Below are 23867 nucleotides of genomic sequence, written 5' to 3' on the forward strand. Positions count from 1 at the left end.
TTGTCTTGAGCTGCCCCTGCCTGCTGCTCTTTCTGTGAGGTGGAGCCTGCCTATGTAGTGCAGTAATTTCGTCCTCACTGCTTTTTATCAGGCCGATACAGTAAGGACGCGGAAGAAAGAGTGCGGTAGTGCCGCACGCACAGTCTGGATCACATACCGCTCGATACAGTATTTAAATGGCATGCAAATGCAAGCCGCGTCCATGAAGCGCAATCCATTTCACTGTATAGAGCGCTATACAGTGCCTATACAGTATCCTGGATGCGCTGGTACCTGTCATTTCAAATGACATTTGAAATGACAGGTACCAGGAAGTGGATACAGGAGAAGGGCTGGTGCAGTTTGTTTTGTTGTCCTGTGCAAATGATTGCTTCACTGCCTGACCCCCTCACCCCCCAGGACAAGACCCTTAGAGGAGCTAGGATCGGGCAAACTTTCCCCCAGCCCCCGCTCACCTGCCCTGGCCGCGTCCATGAGTGCTGGTCTCCCGTGTGGGCGCGCTGGCAGCTCCGGAGCAGCCCCAGTCCTCTCTCCCCTCCTCCCGAGTGGCTTCAGCAGCAGCCCAGGGTGGATTGGGCGCTCCCCAAGTGAGGCGCGGCTTCCAGCAGCCCCCGCCGGCGAAGGTGCATGAACGCCCGCCTGTACGTGCATGAGTGCACGCCGTGACCTCGGACGTCCAGCCGGGTGCTCAGGTCACAGCGTGCGCTCATGCATCTTTGCCGGTGAGGGCTGCTGGAAGCTGCCTCGCATGGGGAGCACCCGATCCGCCCCGGGCTGCTGAAGCCACTCTCGCTGCCGGTTGCCCCCGGGAGGAGGGGAGAGAGGACTGGGGCTGCTCCGGAGCTGTCAGCGCGCTCGCACGGGAGACCGGCACCCATGGACGCGACTAGGGCAGGTGAGCGGGGGCTGGAGGAAAGTTTGCCCAATCCTGGCTCCTCTAAAGGTCTTGTTCCGGGGGGGGGGTTGAGGGGGTCAGGCAGTGAAGCAATCATTTGCATGCGCTCATGCACCTTCACCGGCGGGGGCTGCTGGAAGCTGCCTCGCAAGAGGAGCGCCCAATCTGCTCCGGGCTGCTGAAGCCTCACAGGAAAGTTTGCCCGTGAAATTTTGTCTCTCTCTGCTGGGGCTTGCCTGACGCTCCACACTAACGCAGGGGTAAGGGTAGGCGGTAAATTAGCAGGTTAAACACGCGGCAAAACTGCAGGTTAAAAAGACGATAATCAGGGCGCACGTTACTGGATCGGAGGGAATAGCTAATCTGATCGTTTACATATCATATACATGCTGCGGGCAGAAAGGGTTACCTGTTGATTTCAAGAAGCGGTAAGGATGGGTTAAAAGGGATAGTGAATCGCGGGTTGGACTTATGCGGCTAAATTGTGGGTACAAAGCGGGTTAGAAGCAGGGTAACCGCGGCCGCGCTTTACTGTATTGGCCTGTATGGGAAGTGGAAGTGGAGTTAAAGCAGAACTGGATGTTTTCCTTAATGTATTGTCTATATTGTGGTTTCCAAGCTTGTTCTCAGGAATCCCTAGCCAGTCAGCTTTTCAGGATTTTCATAATGAATATGCCTGAGAGATACAGTATTTGCATGTACTGCCTCAGTTATATGCAAGTAAATCTCATGAGTATTCATAGTGGATGTCCTGAAAACCCAGTTGGCTAAGGGTCCCTGAGATCAGGTTTGGGAACCATTGCATTGCATGTTTCTTAGCTCTCATTCCTCCTCTTGGTTTTCTTTTTGCTGAAAGCTGTTTTCTCGAATCCTTGTTTATCTCACACTGTCAGTCCGAGATGGGTGTAAAGGAGCGTCTGTCTGTGCTGTGCATTGTGATACTTAGAGATGAGAACATGATTGGTGCACACGCTCCAGAGCGCACCCTACATGTTTTATTGGTTTGGGTGGGGAACAGTCTCCCAGTATTCAGAACAACAAATGAATGTTAACTACTTTAATAATAATTTGGATTTTTAGCCTGTCTTTCAAGTAATTGTCAAGGCGGCTTAAAGTAGTAGTATGATTCGGCTACAAAATATTTATCATGGCATACCTATAGAGAATCACAGAAATTGCTTCAGATTTATCAATGAAGAAATCCGGTAATAAACATGGAGATAAAATGGAAGCAGTTTTTACACTTGGACCCAGTGAGAAAACTGTGTTTTTCGGCATATCATATTTCTTGACACATAGCTCTGTGCTTCAGAAAGTCATTTTCAGTGTCCTTTTTCATTCATTTCTGTCTATTTTCTGCATAGATATTAAAGATTCTCTCATGCAAGCCCTTGCTAGCTATGTCTGTTACCCACATTCACTCCGAGCTGTTGAGAGGATCCCTGAGGAGCAGTAAGTTCTTATATCACATTCTCTGCTTTGTAACATATATAGTAATGTATGACTCCCAGAAAAGTTACTAGCCTGACTGTAGCTAATTTAGAACACTGCAGCTAGACTAATTGGGGGCCTGAAAGTGAGTGATCATGTTACAACAGTGCTTCAGGAGCTTCATTGGCTTAAGATTCAATATTGTTGTCAATTTAAGCTTTTGGTGGTGTTTTTAAAGACTGTAATAATTAGGCACCACAGTATCTCGTAAGGTAAATTGTGAATATGTGCTACATAAATTGCTCAGTCGTCTTGTGATCCCAATGATTAGAGAGATCAATTTGATCCTTAAACCTCCCTCCATCAATCGTAAATCACATTACCCAAAAGCTTGGATAAATAACCAGGTTTTCAAAAGTTTTGAAAGCACAAAAATCCTCATAAGTGCAAGGTGATGCATATAGGGAAAAATAACCCATGCTATAATTACACAATGTTGGGTTCCATATTAGGTGCTACAACCCAAGAAAGAGATCTAGGTGTCATAGTGGATATCACATTGAAATCATCGGTTCAGTGTGCTGCGGCAGTCAAAAAAGCAAACAGAATGTTGGGAATTATTAGAAAGGGAATGGTGAATAAAACAGAAAATGTCATAATGCCTCTGTATCGCTCCATGGTGAGACCGCACCTTGAATACTGTGTACAATTCTGGTCGCTGCATCTCAAAAAAGATATAATTGCGATGGAGAAGGTACAGAGAAGGGCTACCAAAATGATAAGGGGAATGGAACAGCTCCCCTATGAGGAAAGACTAAAGAGGTTAGGACTTTTCAGCTTGGAGAAGAGACGATTGAGGGGGGGGATATGATAGAGATGTTTAAAATAATGAGAGTTCTAGGACGGGTAGATGTGAATCGGTTATTTACTCTTTCGGATAGTAGAAAGCCTAGGGGGCACTCCATGAAGTTAGCATGGGGCACATTTAAAACTAATCGGAGAAAGTTCTTTTTTACTCAACGCACAATTAAACTCTGGAATTTGTTGCCAGAGGATGTGGTTAGTGCAGTTAGTATAGCTGTGTTTAAAAAAGGATTGGATAAGTTTTTGGAGGAGAAGTCCATTACCTGCTATTAAGTTCACCTAGAGAATAGCCACTGCCATTAGCAATGGTAACATGGAATAGACTTAGTTTTTGGGTACTTGCCAGGTTCTTATGGCCTGGATTGGCCACTGTTGGAAACAGGATGCTGGGCTTGATGGACCCTTGGTCTGACCCAGTATGGCATTTTCTTATATTCTTATGTTCTTATAAAACTGAAATAAATATCAACAAATAGTTAAAAGAAAAACAATCATACAAGACTAACAAACAAAACAAAAATATGCATCACCATATGTCAGCTCAGAGCAGCAAAAATAACAGCTGGGAAAGACAAATAATGCCTTTTTTCCTAGCGTGTAGCAGATGGACTCAGGACCAATGGGGTATAGTGTACTCCTGCTAGCAGTTGGAGACGGATCAGATTTCAATCTGAAGTCAGCACCTAGTACATATACCCCTGCAGGAAGTGCAGCTCTTCAGTATTTTCCTTCTCCATAGCAGTTAGGGACTATCTGCATGCTCGCACAGCATTAGAACCAAATTCAAAGAAGAAAACCAAATTTTAAAGAAGAAACCTACCTGAAGATGAGCCCCGCTCTCCTGCGATGATACCCTCGGGTCCCTCCCCCAGTTGAGATTCCCAAGGTGATTTCCGTGGTCCTTCGGAGGTAAGCCTCGGTCTGGCGGCCGAATCGCGGCAAGGACCTAGCCCCCGATCCTCGGGCGCGGCTGAGAGGCAGTGGGTGAACCCTTGAGCGTGGCGGTGAAGGTATTTGCTCTCTTCCCCCGCAGCCGGAGACCGCCTGGGACGAAACCAGGAAGCGCCGAAGACAAGGTAAGGTAGAAATCTTCTGATTGAATCCGGTCTCCGAGGATCGAGGAAGAGCACAGGTCACCGGCCGGGACCAGTGCCACCGGGTCGATCCGCCCTAGCAGGGCCAGGCCCCGGCTATTTCCAAGGGTCTACCCACGTGGAGACCCTCCGAGGGGGGTCGCCATATTGCCCGCATGCTCGCCGTCGCCATCTTGGCCCTATTCACCGTGCCGTTCGCTGTTCGGCCCAAGCGCACAAAACTGAGCTAGGCGCACAAAGCACTTGTGCGCATACACTTACACGCACATAAAAACTTCTGCGTATAAATTGCACGCACAGAACTGGGCGCATATCTATGGCTGGACGCACAGCTGCTCGCACAGCTCACATGCTCATCTTAAGTGCACGGAGCGCATAAGAATTTATGCGCCGACAGCCATGGCACCACCAGAAACAGGGATAAAGGCTCAAGGTCTCTGCCCAGCTTGCCACATCAGAGCTGCACAAAGCGAGGAGGCCGACACCCTGTGTACGCAGTGTGAGGAGGCCCTGGGAGATCCAGTTCAGGGCCAGTCCCACCCAGGGCGGAGTACTAGCTCTTCAGGGAGTACCCCGGACCTAGCAGATCCCAGTGGGACCTCCCCACAGATGGGGACCCCCAGGGAACCAGCGCCCCTCAGCTTGGATCCAGTGTTGATCTCATGGGCGGAGTTCTTCAAGGGGATTCACGCCTTTGTTCAAATGGAAACTAAACCTCCAGCTGGTCAGCCACATGCTCCGCCGGAGGACCCTTAGGCCCTTCAAGACCCAGGTACAGGCTTCCAGTACCCAGAAGCCCCACCTATGGGGACACGGACATCTTTGAAGAGGAAGCTGAGCCCCTAGAAGAGGGGGAGCTCCCTCCGGGGACAGAGCCTCACCGAACTATGAGACGCTTCTTCACAAAGGACGAGCTCCCGGACCTGGTCACCCAATGTCTGACGGAGCTCGCTATCCCGGGCCCAGGTACTTCGGGGGAACCTAAACCAAACCCCCTGCTGGAGGGTCTTTGTCTGACCTCTCGCCATTTCCCTCTGTTACAAGCGGCACAAGAGCTGATTGACCTGGAATGGAATGCCCCGGAGTCCACATTCAAAGGGGGGCGACCTTTGGCAGCCATGTACCCCCTGGACCCGGCGAACAAAGATCTTCTTTGCATGCCCAAGAGTTGATGCCATGGTCTGTGCAGTCTCTAAGCGCACCACTATCCCAGTAGAGGGAGGAGCAGCGCTCAAGGATGCACATGACTGGCATCTGGAATCCATCCTCAAACAATCATTTGACGTAGCTGCTATGTCTCTACAAATTGCGGCCTGCTGCACAGTGTGACACGTGCCTGCTTATCCCAAACCAGGAACATCACCCCGGGAGAAGACTTGGAACCAGCAGTATCATTCCTCACTGACGCTGCCTCCGACTTAGTGTGTACAGCGGCCAGAGGAGTATCATCTGCGGTGGCGGCCAGAAGGCAACTCTGGCTCCAAAGCTGGTCGGCCGACGCATCTTCCAAAACGCGCCTCAAAAGGATGCCCTTCAAAGGATCCCTCCTGTTTGGCAGCGAACTAGAGAAATTAGCCGACAAATGGGGCGAGTCCCCAGTGCTGCGCCTGCCGGAGGATAAAATGAAGAGAAACCAGCGACTCTTCCCCAGGTCCTCCAGGGGCAGAAGTTCACAGCGCTTCAATCCTTACAGGAGCAACTATCAAGCGCCCTGCCATATGAGCAGGAACCAGTCCTTTCAGAACAAGCACAACAAGAAGGGTACCAGCTCGGGTACAGGCCCCAGCCGCACCCCACAATGAGATTCAGCCAACCCGTCCAAGGGAAGAAGCCATAGGGGGCAGACTAACCATATTCTACCGCAGATGGGTCGAGATAACTTCGGACAAGTGGGTCCTAGCCATCATTCGGGAGGGGTACTAACTGAATTTTCTACGTACCCCTCCGGACAAGTTCGTGGAGTCCCCCCGCCACAAACTCTTCAAGAGGGCGGCAGTGGAAGCTACACTGTCCAGACTACTGGCCCTCGAGGCCATAACCCCAGTGCCTCCACAAGAAATAAATACTGGACATTATTCCATCTATTTTATTGTCCCCAAGAAAGAGGGAACATTCAGGCCCATCCTGGACCTCAAGTTGGTCAACCACCACCTGAGGATTCCCCGCTTCCGCATGAAAACCCTGCGATCCGTAATAAGGGCGATACAACCGGGAGAGTTTCTCACATCCCTGGATCTTTCGGAGGCCTACCTACACATCCCAATTCATCAGGAACACCAGCGCTACCTACGCTTCAAAGTCCTGAACCGTCACTACCAGTTCCGGGCACTACCTTTTGGGTTAGCCACAGCACCCCGGATGTTCACCAAGGTAATAGTAGTGGTGGCGGCAACACTGAGGAAGGAAGGAATCCTCGTCCACCCTTACCTAGACGACTGGCTGATCAGGGCAAAGTCCCCGGAGGAAAGCCACCAAGCAACCAGTAGAGTCATAACTCTACTGGAGAGCCTAGGATGGGTGGTCAACACAAACAAACGTTTCCTACAACACTCACAGTCGCTGGAATACCTAGGAGTCCGATTCGCAAGGAGATTAAAACTGTGGAACCGGCTACATACCTTGCTGAATGATCCTCATCCCACAACATGGGATTACCTGCAAGTCCTCGGGCTGATGGCATCCACACTGGAAGTTGTGCCATGGGCGCAAGCCCACATGAGGCCCCTACAGCACTCACTTCTATCACGGTGGCGCCCACGGTCCCAGAACTACACCGTACATCTATCACTCCCGGGCAGAGTCCGAAACCAGCTACGGTGGTGGCTGCAGGCCAACCACATGAGCTGAGCATCAAGACTATCCTCTCCAACCTGGACCCTACTCACCACAGATGCCAATCTACGAGGATGGGGAGCACACTGCGAGGAGTTAACCGCCCAAGGGCAGTGGAACGCAGAAGAGGCGGGATGGAACATCAATCGCCTAGAAGCGCCGGCAGTCAGACTAGGCTGTCTGCGGTTCGCTCACAGACTTCGAGACAAAGCGGTCAGAGTAATGTCAGACAACGCCACAACAGTGGCCTACATCAACCTATAGAGGGGAACCAGAAGCCAACAAGTGTCCCTAGAAATAGACCCCCTGATGGCGTGGGCGGAAGCAAATCTCCAGGAGATCTCCGCCGTCCACATCGCCCGGAAAGACAACATCACTGTGGACTTCCTCAGCAGGGAAAATCTAGACCCAGGAGAATGGAGGCTGTTGTCCGCAGCCTTCCAAATGATAGTGAATCGGTGGGGAACACCGGAAATGGACCTTCTGGCAAACAGATCCAACACCCAAGTGTCCAGATACTTCAGCCACAGGCGGGAACCGCAGTCCCAGGGGATCGATGCCCTGGTACAGACCTGGCCACCAGGGATCCTGCTATACGCCTTCCCGCCGTGGCCCCTATTGGGAGCAATCATTCACAAGATACAACTACACAGGGGGCTAGTTCTTCTGGTGGCTCCAGATTGGCTAAGAAGACCCTGGTACGCAGACATGAGAAGGCTGCTGGCAGGGAACCCCCTACCCCTGCCTCCACACAGGGACCTGCTACAACAGGGTCTGATCCTTCACGAGGACCCAGTTCAATTCTCTTACAGTCTGGCCATTGAGAGGGCCCGCCTGAGAAAGAGCGGATACTCGGGGGCTGTAATCGACACCCTCCGAGCACGCAAGTTCTCCACATCGTTAACGTACATAAGGATTTGGAGAGTATTTGTAGCCTGGTGCGAAGACCACAACATCAAGCTACGCTCATTTAAAGTTCCTGTGATCCTGGAATTCTTACAGAACGGACTAAAGAAGGGGCTATCCCTCAACTCCATCAAGGTACAGGTGGCCGCATTGTCATGCTAAGGCTCCAAGAGAGAGGGCAACAGCATAGCCTCTCACCTGGACATGTCACACTTCCTAAAAGGAGTCAAACATATTCGTCCACCACTAAAGTGGCCGGATACCTCTGTGGAATCTCAATCTCGTTTTGGATTTCCTAGCGGGAACCGTCTTCAGACCTCTCCGAGGACTGTCCCTCCGCCTGTTAACCTTAAAGACGGTGTTCTTGCTGTCAGTTTGTTCAGCCCGCCGCATCTCCGAACTACAAGCACTGTCCTCCTGTGAGCCATTCCTTAAGTTCACCCCGGGAGCCATCCAACTACGCACGGTTCCCTCCTTCCTCCCCAAAGTGGTCTCTCGCTACCAACGACGGATGGTTTGAAGAATTCGGAAGAAGCCCGTAGTCTACGCCACCTCAACATCGGCAGACTCCTATCCAGATACCTGGAAATGTCGGAACCCGTACGAAAAACAGACCACCTTTTCGTCCTTCACAGCAGAAAGAGACAAGGGGAAGCGGCCTCGCGGGCAACCATTGCCCGCTGGATCAAGGAAGTCATCAAGGCAGCCTGCGTAGAAGCTGGCAAGCCACCACCTCTACCGATCAAGGCCCATTCTACCAGAGCCCAGGCAGTATCCTGGGCAGAAACTAGAATGCTGTCGCCTGCCGAGATCTGCAGGGCGGCAACATGGTCCTCCATCCATACCTTCTCCAGATTTTACCGTCTGGGTGTTCAGGCTCGGGAGGACACGGCATTTGCAAGGACAATTCTAAGTGGGTCACGGGCAGCCTCCCACCCAGTTCAGGAGTAGTTTTTATACATCCCATTAGTCCTGAGTCCATCTGCTACACGCTAGGAAATGGAGAAATTACTTACCTGATAATTTCGTTTTCCTTAGCTATATCCAATTCAACCAGTTCAAATTATTTAAGTTAACCTAGTTATAAAGATAATCAAGTTATTCAAATTATTCAGTCATACATATATCCACAATGCTTTTCGAGGAGAATACTGAAGAGCTGCACTTCCTGCAGGGGTATATGTACTAGGGGCTGACATCAGATTGAAACCTGATCCGTCTCCAACTGCTATCAGGAATACACTATACCCCATTGGTCCTGAGTCCATCTCTCTTCACTAAGGAAAATGAAATTATCAGGTAAGTAATTTCTCCATTATTTATTTGTGTGCTTTTACTTCATTTTAAATTGCATTGTAAAATTTTATTGTAAATCACTTTGATATCTGTTGGAAGGTGATAAATTTTGACCATCATCATCATCATAATAGTGAACAGAAATAGTAAGTTATTCTTGGGCAGGGTAAAGGCAGGAGGAGGTATATGGCCTGTTATGTGCCATAAATAGGATGAGGCTTGTTACTGAAGTCAGCAGAATGTTTCTGTGTGAGGGAGGATAGGTCTAAGGGCAGCCCCATAACTTTCATATTGACTTGCCTTTCCTCCGCCAGACGGATAACCATGATGAAGAATCTCCTTGCCCCATATGAGCAGCGTCCTTGGGCCCAGACTAATTGGATTCTGGTGCGACTCTGGAGGGTAAATCTTTTGTTCTCTTCCACCTACTGTGTTTTTGTTTGCAGTAAAATATTAGGCATTATATATTCTCTTTCTTTATGTGTTTAATCTGCAATACAAAATTTGCATTTGATACATTTCCTAAGGTATAATTGCAAATGTAAAATACTCTTTATCATTAAAATGCTTTCACTTTTCCTCTGAATTCTGAGGCATTTGCCTCTCATAGAAACTGGAGGTAAAGTAGTGTGGCTGCCGTATTAGTCCACTTGAATGCTCATAAATAAAGATTAGCAAAAAAAAAAATGTTAGCTTTTACTTCTGTGCAGAAACTGCAGGGTAATTCTCTTTTAGAAGTTCTATTTATCTCTTATTCCCCCTCCCCCCCCAGGCTCGCTCTCTTTCCAAATTTTGATCTTCTGCCCCTATTTTTCTCCTGTTTTGGTATGGGATGAGGGGTAGAAAAGGTCCTTTTCTCCCTCTTCCTCCTCATCTCTCCTAGAGGGATTGGACTGGCAGAAACACGCTGGCAGTCACTTCTATCTCTGTCTTGTATCAAGAATATGGGGCTCACCTCTCTCCTCTGTATTTTCACCACAGGGCTGTGGATTTGGCTACAGATACACTCGTCTCCCTCACCTTCTGAAAACAAAGCCAGAGGATGGCAATCTACCCAGCCTTCAGAGTGAGTAACACCGCTCTTACAATCTCTCAACCTTCAGGAGCCCACCTGAGCCAGCTTCATGAGTCAAATCCATGGATTTGAATACAGCCCCAATATATGTTTTACCACAGGCTTTTCAGGGGGCACTCCAGAATGATTCCAGGACCTGAATTACCCAAATTACATAATCAGAAACATGATCAAACTTTAAAATCAGTAGAAGGTGTGACATTGTAGATAGGCTCAGATCAACCCCCGTGCATTTCTATGACTAATGTGCCAACTCTTCTCTCCTCCTGAGCCTCCACAAATCATTCACCAACTTTCAAAACTAGAAAAGTCTAATGCCTCTCATCTACTAACTGCACACACAATTTGGTGCATTTAGATCCGACCATTATAAAGTTAAAAGGGCATGGAGGGGATCCACATATATACACACAAACCGCAGCACATGCAGACATTCAGTACAACTTCTAAAGCCTCTCTGGTCTATTGAATCAATGCTAAAAAGTAATTTTACACAATATCCCCTAGGAATCCACGACTGAATATCATAAAAGCAGATAAGCACCGACACACAGTACTTAGGACGATACAGTAGAGTAGTCTATGAACCCCACATCACAACTAGCATATTGATAACACTATGTATGATAAATTTACCCGTAAAAGTACTTTTAGTACACTCGGTCATGGCCCACTTCTCTAAAAATTATTTTGTCTAATGATATATTGTAACCGAACCTTTAACGGCACCTGTTAGAATGTACTATACTACACTTTTACCTACATTAAATATGTGCCTACATGTAAACTGTTGCGATGGTATATAACTTAGCGACGGTATAGAAAAGATTTTAAATAAATAAAATGATTGCAAAATAAATGTCAATAAATCACAATTGCTAACATGAAATGGTTACAAAAATAATTCAGTAATGAATGATTACATATTCCACAACATTCCCAAAACCATCAAACAAAAAAACAAAGCTAACTGATATTTAAAAACACATCTAAAATGTCTAAGATTATTGGCAATTCCTTTTTTTAACCAGTCCATATAACCATTCAGATCATTAAGCTTACATGAACTGAAATGTTTAATGACAGAGTTGGTGGGTGGATTGCCCCTTCTTATGCAGCTTAGATGTTTCTTTATCCTTAATTTTAAATAATGTGTTCTTCATACCACAGGTACAATTAATGCTGTACACCAACGAGAAACATTTCTGAATAGCCCACAGTATTGACAGTGTGCTTCTGTACTTTTAGTGTATAGGCATTGTAGCTCATTTTCAAAGGGAAAGTACTCGGGTATTTCCCTTTGAAAATTGCTTGCAGTGTTTCTGTGCTAAAGCACTCAGGTACATTTGCACCTCCTATTTCTGTGGATGACCAACTGTGGCTCCACAGTTATGAAACTGGCTACTATTTGAGGTTAAGGCTACTAATATCTGCACTTCAGAAAGTTAGTCCAGACCATACTTGTACAGGGAGTTATTTAATAGCCTTTAATGCACCTACTGTATACCTTATTGATCTGAAATAGCTATCAAGGTATGACTCTGTCAATTGGGGTAGGGTACTCTAACAGATCCTATGCTTGGTATTTGGCTAACTATATTCTCGATGTAATAAAGTGTGCTTAGCTGTATGCACATATTAGTGCACGGTTGTATGCATGTTTTGTGTATTCTACTTTATTCTTTAAGTCTCTCCCCGCAAAGGATTTGAAAACCCAGAAATGATACCTTTTCAAAATGCATTTTCTACATTGGAACATGACGATGTTCCAGAAATGGAAACTAAATTGGTATCAGAAATAAAAATGACACCCCAGGTGTCCTTCAGCCCCAGAATACTGTCAAATGTCCAACAGAAAAGCCCTTCTGCTGGGAGACTCTGTTATTAAACGCATGAACGTGGGAGCACATTTTGAGAAATCTATGGTGGTTAAATGCCTTCCAGGATCCTCAGCTAGCAGAAAAGTAAACCAGATACTTGAATGCAATGAACAAAGTAAAACCTATAAATTTGATTTCATAATCAATTTGGGTACCAATGACCTTACTAGAAGCAGCATCTCTGCGGTATAGAGAGATTACAATATGCTGAGGAAGCAGCTTTTGCATCTGTTGAAAATCATAGCCTTTTCTGAAGTATTACCTGTTCATGGAAAGGGAGAGGAAAGGCTAAGCCATATAGATAACTTCAGTAAGTGTCTCAAACCCTGGTGTAAAGAAGACATTTTAAGATATATTAGGGGCTGGGGCCGCATATGAGACTGTGAAAGGCAATACAGTAAAGATGGTATACATCTTTCTGGTCAGAGAAAAGAATCCTAAGTGAGAAATTCAGATCATATGTTAGGCATTTAAACTATAGGAAATGGGTGGCAGATGGAAGCCAAGGGATTTGGAATGTCGCCCCCAACAAACACATGAAGTGGGTGTAGAAAATAACAAAATAAATTGGCTCAATAGTCCACTATGCAGCAAAAGAGCAGAAAAGGAGATCATGAGGAAATTTTTGCACACAAATGCTCATAGTCTGGCCAATAAATTTCCAGATCTGCAGGCACTAATGGTGAAAGTAGACTTGAATATTGTTGTCATGACCGAGGTGTGGTTCAGTGAGTTTCCTGAATGGGATAAAGCTATACAAGCTATAATCTCTTTAGGAAGGATAGAGATGACAGAAAAGTAGGAGGAGTAGCTTTATATAAAAAATAATATCCATCAAAAAGGTCCAAAGAGAGAGCCTCTATTTTGTTGCATTATTTTTTGGTTTATCTCAGCATTCACTGTTAGAGCCTTGCGAAGCCTGCTGCTAAAAATGGAGTATAAAACTCTAAGAAGCCTTCATACTGCAATTTTACGAGTGTCCGTTTTCCTAACCTGTGACTGTCAGCGGGTTTGGAAAACGGACGCTCATAAAAATGAGCGTCATTTTTCTGATCCCGCTGACATTCACTTCTCCTGGGTTTCCGCTGCTTAGGAGGTGCTAGGGATGCTCTAGTGTCCATAGCACCTCCTTTTTAGAGCGACCCCTCATTTAAATACAGTTTCGCACGCCCAGGATAGGTGACTGGACGCACGTTGGGAAAGTGGGTGCTCAACCCTGAGTGCCCATTTTCCCGCACAGCTTACAGTATCGGCCTGATAGTAATTGATGGTAGATAAATACCAACAGTCCATCAAGTCTGCCCAGCAAGTTGCTTAATGGTAGTTACCCTGCCAGTGCCTGATGTTAAGGATAGTAACTGCTGCTCCATGCTCCTTACCCCCCCCCCCATGCAGAAATGTTACACCTAAAGCTAATATAGTTACCCCAGATCTTCATTCCTTTCCTCTAACCTCTAAGGATCTGCAGTTTCCCTGTATGTACCAGGATCAGTCCAGACTGCTGGGTTATGCCTCCCCTCCAGCAGATGGAGTCAGAGAGAAAACTGAAAGCACCCCCTAGATATACTGGTGTGCCACCTGCGATCCCTCAGTATTTTCTCTGACTCCAGCAGATCGAGAGGCATTACCTGCGGTCCTGGTCTCATCCAAATTCTTCTGGGTTTCCAGGTTTTTCTTTGTTAAGCTTTCCCTGACTAGATCAAATAGTTTTATCTCCCTTCTTTTTTACTGTAAAAAAAAAAAAACCCAACAAAGCTTGTTGTTGTATTCTGTCATCCGCACAGCGTGGTAATAGGGTTATAGGCAGGCCTTGCAGGGCAATGCCCTCAAATATTTTCCCGGATTAGTGTTGTCCCACTAGGCGCAGGGGGAGAGTTTACCAGTGGGCTGGTCACCCTCCCCACCCCCTTTTTTTATGGTCGTTGGTTTCCAGAGGCTTGCCTCTGAAGGGGGCTGATTGTTTGCAGTGCTATTTCCTCACAAAAAAAAAAAAAAGCACAAATAGAAATTTATGAAACTTTTAGAGGCCACGTGAGTCCTGCTGGAGGCAGGCAGTGAGCTTCTTGTTACTGCCCCGGCCTGCCGCGCTTTCGCCTTGGGACCCCGGAGGGGGTGGCTGCCCGCAGCGTTTCTTCTCGGGTGTCTCCGGCGCGGCAGCGGCGTGTGCTGGGGTCCCGGGTTTTGGGCCCGCCCCCATCGGCAAGGGAGCCGGCAGCCATTTTGACCATGCGGCTCTCACATGCTGCTGAGGAAATGGCTTCGGAGGTGGAGGATTCCCCTCCTGATTCGCCACCAGCCCTTAGTCCCCAGAGTACGACCGATTCGGGAGCCCCCCGACCCGTGGAGGAAGCTCTTAAAGGGCCAGTTCCCTTTTCCTCCAAGTTTGTGCTGCTCATGCACAATGCCTTTTTGGAGGCGGAAGCAGGGTGGGTGCCGGAGGGTCCCAGTCCTCCTAAGATCCCCAGGACAGAACCAGCAGCCCCGGATCGGGGGTCTGCAGGGGCTCGTTGCCCCTGCTCACAAGGGGCAGTAGATCAGGGGGTCTCGGATCCCGCTCCGGATATCCCGGAGGTGCCAGGGGCGGGGGATGCTGACGGCCAGGGGGCTCTTGAGGGGGATGATCCTCAAGTCCTTCGGTTGTTTGGAAAGGACGAGTTAAATTATCTAATCTCGCACGTTTTAAAAGAGTTGGAAATATCGGGCCCGCACCAGGAAGCTGACACTTCCACGGGGGACGTGGCAATGGCGGGACTGCAAGCCCCTTCGCAAGCCTTTCCCTTCCATCCCAAAGTTTTGCAGATTGTCTCTAAGGAATGGGAGGTGCCAGAAGCTTCTTTGCGGGTTAGCCGGGCTATGGACAAGTTGTATCCACTGCCGGCGGAGTCTTTGGACCTTCTCAAGTCTCCTTCGGTAGATTCGGCAGTAGCGGCCGTAGTCAAGCACACTACCATCCCCGTGACGGGGGGGATAGCTTTGAAGGATCTCCAGGACCGAAAGCTGGAGATCATGTTGAGGTGCATCTTTGAGGTGGCGGCCTTAGGAGTACGTGCAGCGGCTTGTAGCAGTCTGGTGCAGAGAGCCACTCTTCGTTGGGTTCAACAGCTGCTTACCGCGCAGGATCTCCCGCTAGACAAAGCGGAGCAGGCCAACTGTATCGATGGCCTACACAACGGATGCTTTATATGATTTACTGCGGACGTCGGCGCGCACTATAGCTTCTGCGGTTTCTGCCAGGTGGCTGCTCTGGCTCCATCGCTGGGCGGCGTATGCTTCTTCTAAGTCGCGTTTAGGCGCTTTTCCCTTCAAGGGCAAGTTGTTGTTTGGAGCCGAGCTGGATCAGCTCATCAAGGATTTGGGAGACAACAAGGTGTATAAATTACCGGAGGATAAGCCCCGGCATCTGCGTTCCTTTGGGAATTCCAGGGGACGACTGCGGGGTCAGCGCCGGTTCCGGATGGGAAGGGGCGTTTCTTTTTCTCAGCGGCAGCAAGCGTCGCGGTCTCAATCTTGGTCTCCTTCCTTTCGGGGCCGTCGGCCTCAGCGGTCGGGAACCTCGCAGGGGTTTGCCCCCACCAAGGCTACTCAATGAAGGCGCGCAGGCCCATTCCTCCATACCGCTCGTCGGGGATTGCTTGTCCCTGTATTGGGAGGAATGGGTCAAGATCACCTCGGATCAGTGGGTCCTCGACGTCGTCCGTCACGGTTACGAATTGGATTTTGCTCGTCCACTCCGAGATCTTTTCATGACGTCTCCTTGCGGTCCTCCGGAAAAACGGCTGGTTATTGCCCAAACCTTGGAACGGTTGCAAGCATTGGGGGCGGTGATTCCAGTCCCCCCGGCCGAATGCAGGACGGGGCGGTATTCCATATACTTCGTGGTTCCAAAGAAGGAGGGCGCGTTCAGACCGATTTTGGATTTGAAGCGGGTAAACAAGTCCTTACACGTTCCTCGTTTCTGTATGGAGACTTTGCGGTCTGTTGTTGCGGCCGTCCACAAGGGAGAATTTTTGGCTTCTTTGGATCTAACCGAGGCGTATCTCCACATTGGAATCCGGAGGCATCATCAGAGGTACTTGAGGTTTATGGTGCTAGGAGACCATCTTCAGTTTTGTGCCCTCCCATTCGGGTTAGCAATGGCCCCCAGGGTATTCACCAAGATATACTGGTGGTCGTCACAGCCTTCCTGCGATGGCAAGGAATACTGGTTCATCCCTATCTCGACGATTGGCTCATCCGGGCAAAGTCGGAAGTTTTGTGCAAGCGGGCGGTTCGGTTGGTGGTGGAGCAACTGCAGGAACTGGGTTGGGTAGTCAACTTCGAGAAGAGCAGACTGAACCCGACCCAACACTTGGAGTTTTGGGAGCTCGCTTCGATACTCTGATGGGCAAAGTATTTCTACCACATCAGCGGATGGTCAATTTGATGTCACAAGTGCGGAACCTTATGGATCTACCGTTACCCACGGCCTGGGATTATTTGCAAGTCATTGGACATATGGCTTCTACGCTGGAGATGGTGCCGTGGGCGTTTGCGCATATATGCGGCCTTTACAAAAAGCGCTTCTGTCTCGATGGGATCCCAGGTTAGAGTTGTACGACATGGAGTTGCCATTGCTGGAACCAGCCCAGTCCAGCCTCGATTGGTGGCTGAACCCGGTCCATCTTCTGCAAGGGATGGACTTAGAACCACCATCGTGGATAACAGTGACGACGGATGCCAGTCTTTCCGGCTGGGGGGCTGTGTGTCAGTCCCGAGCGCTCCAAGGGACGTGGTCTCCACGTCAGGCCTCTTGGTCCATCAATCGGCTGGAAACCAGAGCGGTCCGTCTGGCGTTACGTCAGCTCCTTCTGTTGGTGCGCGGTCGGGTGGTGCGAGTTCTGTTGGACAACGCAACCACGGTGGCATATATAAATCGACAAGGAGGCACAAGAAGTCGGCCGGTCGCGACAGAAGCGTCATTGGCGTCATTGTTGATGGCCTGGGCGGAGCGTCATTTGTCCCGCATCTCGGCCACTCATATTGCAGGAGAGAACAACATTCAGGCAGATTCTCAGTCGGCAGCACCTCGATCCCGGAGAGTGGGAACTGTCGGCCACTGCGATGGGTCTCATAACCCAGCGTTGGGGGTTGCCGCATCTGGACTTGATGGCAACTCATCTAAATGCAAAGGCGGCGCGTTTCTTCAGCATATGGCGAGACCACGGGTCGGAAGGGGTGGATGCGCTAGTGCTTCCGTGGCCTATGCACGTTCTCCTCTACGTATTCCTGCCGTGGCCCCTGGTAGGAAAGGTGTTAAGACGCATAGAGTCCCATCGGGGTCTGGTGATTCTGGTGGCCCCGGAGTGGCCAAAGACGCCCATGGTTCGTGGATCTCGTCAATCTGGCGGTGGACGGGCCTTTGCGTCTCAGTCATCTTCCGAATCTGCTTCGCTAGGGTCCAGTATTTTTCGAACAGGCGGATCGCTTTTGTCTGGCGGCTTGGCTTTTGAGTGGCGGCAGTTGAGGAGGAAAGGTTATCCAGAGGCGGTTATTACTACTCTCCTTAGGGCGCGCAGATCCTCGACTACCCTTGCCTATGCTAGAGTATGGAAGGTCTTTGACTCGTGGTGCTGTGACTTACGGATTTCACCTCGACAGACTTCGGTGGGCCATATCCTTTCTTTTTTGCAGGATGGTTTGAAGAAAGGCTTGGCCTACAGCTCTCTCAGGGTTCAAGTGGCAGCACTGGGTTGCCTGTGAGGTACGGTTGAAGGTTATTCTCTTGCGTGTCACCCAGATGTTGCGCGTTTTTTGCGTGGTGTTCGGAACTTGCGCCCTCCTCTGTGGACCCCGTGTCCTTCCTGGAATCTGAACTTGGTTCTCCGGGGGCTCTGTTCGGCCCCTTTTGAGCCTCTTAAGAGGGCCTCCTTGAAGGATTTAACCCTTAAGGCTGTTTTCTTAGTGGCCATTTCGTCTGCGCGTCGTGTTTCGGAGCTCCAGGCGCTGTCATGTAGGGAACCGTTCTTGCGCATATCTGACTCGGGTGTGTCCTTACGCACCGTTCCTTCCTTCTTGCCAAAGGTGGTATCGGCTTTTCATGTTAATCAGACGGTGGAATTACCTTCCTTTTCGGAGGAGGAACTCCGGTCGTCTCAAGGTCGGGACTTGCGGCGTCTGGATGTCCGGGTACTTCTACAGTATCTGGAGGTTACTAATGATTTTCGGAGATCAGATCACCTATTCGTGTTGTGGCATGGACCCAAGAAGGGTCTTCAGGCATCCAAGACAACTGTTGCTAGATGGTTGAAGAGCGCAATCGCGTCCACATACATTGGTTGTGGTAAGGCGGTTCCGGATGGACTTAAGGCTCACTCACTGCGTTCTCAGGCGACGTCGTGGGCCGAAAGCCAGTGTGTTTCTAGCCAGGAAATTTGTAGGGCGGCCACTTTGAAGTCCTTGCATACTTTTGCTAGGCATTATCACTTGGATGTGCGTGGTTCGGCGGAGGACTCTTTCGGGAGCAGTGTGATTCGAGCGGGACTCTCCGGGTCCCACCCCAGTTAAGGCGGCTTGGGTACATCCCAGCAGTCTGGACTGATCCTGGTACGTATAGGGAAAGGAAAATTAGGTCTTACCTTCGATAATTTTCGTTCCTGTAGTACCAAGGATCAGTCCAGACGCCCGCCCGATGCTGGAGAGTCCACTCGTACTTCTGTCTGCGTTACGTGTTCCTAACAGTGTCATTTATCCGTTCTCTGTTTTTATACGGTAAGTTGGTTTCCACTTCAATTTTATTGCAATAGCGGTTAGGTTTGTTATTTTTTTAGGGAGGTGTTTCTACTTGATCTGGTCAGTGGTTGACGAGTGGTTGACAAGTTTGAGGTCTTACTCGGTGGAGGGGTGATTCCTTCTGCTTTGTTATCAATTATACTGAGGGATCGCAGGTGGCACACCAGTATATCTAGGGGGTGCTTTCAGTTTTCTCTCTGACTCCATCTGCTGGAGGGGAGGCATAACCCAGCAGTCTGGACTGATCCTTGGTACTACAGGAACGAAAATTATCGAAGGTAAGACCTAATTTTCCTGTTTATCCCATGCCCTCTTGAATTCCAATACTGTTCTCGCCTTCACCACTTTTTCCAGGAGTAAATTCCAGATAGCCACCACCCTCTCAGTAAAGAAATATTTTCTGATTTTTCTCAGTCCTGTTCCCCCCCCCCCCCCCCCCCCCAGTTTCATATTTCGATTCCCTAGTTGTACAGTTTCCTTTCCAACAGAAAATGACTGAAGTTTGTGCATCATTCCCTACACCTCCTCTTCTCCTGGGTACACATATTTAGATCCTTCAGCCTCTCCCTATAGATCTTCTGAAACAGACCTAACACATTTTGGTCAGCCTTCTCTGGACCACTTCCAACCTGTCTCTAGCCTTTTGAAGATATGGTCTCCAGTACTCCAGGTGAGGCCTCACCAAAGATCTGCGCAATGGCATTAACACCTTTTTTTTTTTTTTTCTGCATCCCTCTGATTTTAGGGGTGCAGAAACCCATAGGAGCTATACATGATGGGGGAACAAGAGACTGATGTGCACAGATAAAGGAGAAAGACCTCAGGGCAATCGTGTCTGATGGCCTGAAGATAGCAAAGCTATGTGACAAGGTGGTGACTAGGGTGAGAGGCATAATCAGCATGAAAAAGGAGGCAATAATACCCCTATACAGGTCATTCATTGGTGAGGCCTCATCGGGAATACTGTGTTCAGTTTTGGAGGCCGTGTCATAAAAAGGATGGAGATAGGTTAGCAGTCCAGAAGAACATAACCAAAATGATGTAGGGTCTGCAACAAAAGCCATATGAGGTGGGACTGAAGGATCTAAATATGTATACCTGAGAGGAGAGATGGGAAAATATGATACGGTCTTTTAAATGCCTGAAAAGAATTAATAATGGACAAGAATCAAGCTATCGCCACTGAAAAGGGAGCTGTAGAACTAGGGATCGTGATCTGAAGCTCCAAGGGGGTAGATTCAGGAGCAATGCCAGAAAATATTTTTTCACAGTTAAGGGTTGTGGATGCATGGCATGCTCTCCTGGAAGAGGCAGTGAAAACAAGAACAGTATTGTAATTCAAAAAGAAATGGGATAAATACAGAAGTTCCCTAGTGGCTAGGATGGAAATGAATAACCAGGTACACTTTGATAACGTTTGGTGAAACACTTCTGCATAAGTGTAAATGGCACGGAGTGCCAGTTACAGCCAGTCAGTAGTGCATTCAAGGGATACATTGGGGATATATCTTACAGTAAACGTATGGTTTATCTACCTGACTGTTTACATCAACTGAAGTTTGATCAAGTTCATTCATGCTGGTGGTAGGCAGGAGCAGTTCGCTCTTTTGCTTCTACAGCTGGGAAGGCCCTTTGTGCACAGCAAGAAGGAATGAATAAAGTTGGAAGACAGAGGTCTGGTCATCTGCTTTTACAACTTGGATGAGGCCTCCTTGGTAATCTGCGCAGAGTGACAGAACCCTAAACACCTTGTTGGCAGTTACCTTGTTACTATGTAAGATATTCTCAGTCAAGGTCCTGTTCTGCATCCATGCCTAGGTCATCTCAAACTGATGACCTGGAAGATGAAAAGTTACCGAAAGAAACTGGTGGAGCTAAGTTTAAATAAAATAAGCTCCTCAGATCAGGTGTGGGATTTGTGCATTGGTGTAAGGAGAAGAATAAAGATCCCCTGAGATGTCTGCACAAACTTTTCTTTTAGATTTTTTGCAAGCGACGACATCCCTCATCACTTGCACATATACAGCCTTCCAGAGCTGGCATACCCAGCAAGTGTGAATGTAGAATCCCAAGTTCCTCCCATCATACAGTGGCCATTCTGCTAAATGACTCCTCTGTTATCTGCTTTGGTTCAAGGATCTGGCCTTGTGACCAGAGTTTGGTTTACTGATGGCTTCTTGTGACCCTTGCAGAGCCATGCCCCTCCGAGCTCCTGCAACAACACATGGCTGAGCTGCTGCGTAGCAACCATGAAATGGCACCCAGGTTCCTGAACAGTGTGCTCAACCAGCTCAACTGGGCCTTCTCAGAGTTCATCGGCATGATTCAGGAGGTGAGCTTACTGCTGCAGAGAGGTAGAATAACTGCAAAACATTTGCATAAACTAGGAGAATGTGGTATTAGCGTTGTTGACAAATGTGTTGTGGAAGAGAATTGTTTTAGCCTCCTAGATTCAAGTAACTGCCGAACACCAACTAGGGACAGCAAGTTAAAGGCAGAAAAAGTGGTATGAGGCATCATTGAAACAGGGTTGTAATTATGTAAGACTTCCAAATGACTTCCTAAGGAAAGATTATCAAATGGAAATTCTTTATGGTAGTACAAATTTTTTTTCTGAAAAAAATATCAGCTGAAAGCTTACGGGGTTATTTACTAAAGCCTTATCGCCCTTTTCGTGTGCGATAGCATAAAAATTCGAGTCTGGACAGAGTCGGGGCGGTGAGGAGGCAGACTCGGAGGTGTCTTCGCTGGCGGCAATAAGGTTAGTAACGTTATCATCGCCAGTAGCACGCCGAATAGCACCACCTTTCACGGTGGTGCTACTCTGTGCGAAAGCCGGCAGCGAAGACACCGCGGTGGTGCGAAGACTGCGGGCTTTCGCAGGTTCGCCCCCCCCCGCCTTCCATTTTCGCTGAATTCATCATTCAGCGATGAATGATGAATCCAGGCCTTAGTTATTGGACACTTGATCTACAGGTTTAGAGGCAAATTTAATAACATGTTTGTTTAATTGTCTGGCTCAATTATCTGATTGGTTAATCTGCTCAACTAATATTTAATATATTTAATATAACTAATATATTTTTAGCTTGTATTAATGCCAAATGATAAAAACGAGAAACAGACATGCAGAGAAACCTAACAGCCTCTTTGTGCCATTTTCTCTTGAATTGGTACATCTGCTTTTTTTAACAGAAGATTTGCCATACTGGTTCATCAGTTTTTTTTCTCCATTCCTTTACGAATGATTCCCAACATTCTATTTTAACCGCTGCCACACTCTGAGCTGACAATTTCTACTACTATTAATACTGTTTAACATTTCTATAACTGTAACAACATAGTGCTATACAAACAACTCACAAAAAGGGCAGTCCCTGCTCAATAGATCTTACAATCTAATAAGACAAACGTACAGGACAAGAGACCTGGGGCAGTTCACAAAGTAAGATAATAAGAACATAAGAAAATGCCATACTGGGTCAGACCAAGGGTCCATCAAGTCCAGCATCCTGTTTCCAACAGTGGCCAATTCAGGCCATAAGAACCTGGCAAGTACCCAAAAACTAAGATTAAAGAAAAAGAAAGTCAGTTAAAGAGTCTAAAAGCAGAAAATCAGGCCTAAGATTTAAAAGCAGCTTCAAAAAAGTGGGTCTTTAGATAGAATTTAAACACGGCGAGAGAGGGAGCGTGACTTACCAGTTCAGGAAAATTACTCCCAGCACTTGGCGCAGCCAGGTGGAAAGCATGGAGTCGGGAATTGACGGTAGAGGAAAATGGCACAGATAGTGACTTGTCTGATGAGTGGTGTATTATCCACAAGAACTCCAAAGTCCTTTTCCTGGTTCCAATACAGAACCCAACATTTTGTACTTGTAGTTAGGATTATTTTTACCTTTGTCCATCATTTTGCACCTTTCCACATTGGGCATTTAAATTGCAGATTAAATTTAGTTTCCTAGTCTCAAAAGGGGCCTTTGCAGTTCCTTACAAGCTACTGCTGTTTTAACAACTTTGAATAATTTCATGTCATCTGCAAATTTGATCACCTCACTCATTCCCTTTTCCAGATCATTTATGAATATGCTAAACAGTATCGGTCCTACTACTGATCCCTGTGGTACTCCACTAATGATCTTTCTCCATTTGGAAAACTGACCACTTAGTCTACTCGGTTTCTTGTCTTTTAACCAGTTGCTATTCTACAATAGGACACTTACTCCTATCCCATGACTTTTTAATTTCCTGAGGAGTCTCTCATGGGGGAGTTTTGTCAAATGGTACAAGAGAGAGGCACAAAACATCAAAGAGATACAGGTAAAGATACCAGGGGTGAAGGACAATTACAAATAGGTATGCTGTGCAAAAAATGAATAAACATATGTATAAAAATAAATAGTAAAATATACATAATGAAAATGATAAAACAATGAGTGAAATGCAATCTTTATTGTGAAATCAATGTATACATAAAACATAGTTGACATTTGCCATGATTCAGCAATACTGCCTGCATCGGGGTCAAGAATAACCAATGCATGAAAATTAAAAAAAAAAAAAATGTACACTTGTTTAAAAAAAAAAACAAACCCCATAAAATTGAGAGTGTCTGGACAACTGGGACACCTATAAAGAACAAAATAATGAAGAAGACTAACCAAAACACTCATAAGGGTAGATTTTAAAAAGATGCGCGCGCTACCTGGCGCGCGCACATGTACACCCAATTTTATAACTTGTGTGCGCAAGTTATAAAATCAGGGTTCCCTGAATATACCAGAATCAGTCCAGATGGGTTATGTCCCCCGTCCAGCAGATGGAGTCAG

The 23867-nt window shown here is 47.6% G+C and overlaps 1 protein-coding gene across 2 annotated transcripts in view; it reads left to right on the forward strand.

The window, feature by feature from the left end:
• The window catches only part of RNF123 (ring finger protein 123), a 454378-nt gene that overhangs the window by 238868 nt on the left and 191643 nt on the right, over positions 1-23867 (forward strand). For both annotated transcript variants that reach the window (XM_029599662.1, XM_029599663.1), the window contains exons 29-32: positions 2260-2347; positions 9633-9720; positions 10300-10384; positions 21234-21373. In XM_029599662.1, the coding sequence (XP_029455522.1) occupies positions 2260-2347; positions 9633-9720; positions 10300-10384; positions 21234-21373 (401 nt within the window). The remainder of the gene's footprint in view (positions 1-2259; positions 2348-9632; positions 9721-10299; positions 10385-21233; positions 21374-23867) is intronic.

The sequence above is a fragment of the Rhinatrema bivittatum genome, chromosome 4 (assembly GCF_901001135.1).
Source record: "Rhinatrema bivittatum chromosome 4, aRhiBiv1.1, whole genome shotgun sequence".
Taxonomy (NCBI): Eukaryota; Metazoa; Chordata; class Amphibia; order Gymnophiona; family Rhinatrematidae; genus Rhinatrema; species Rhinatrema bivittatum.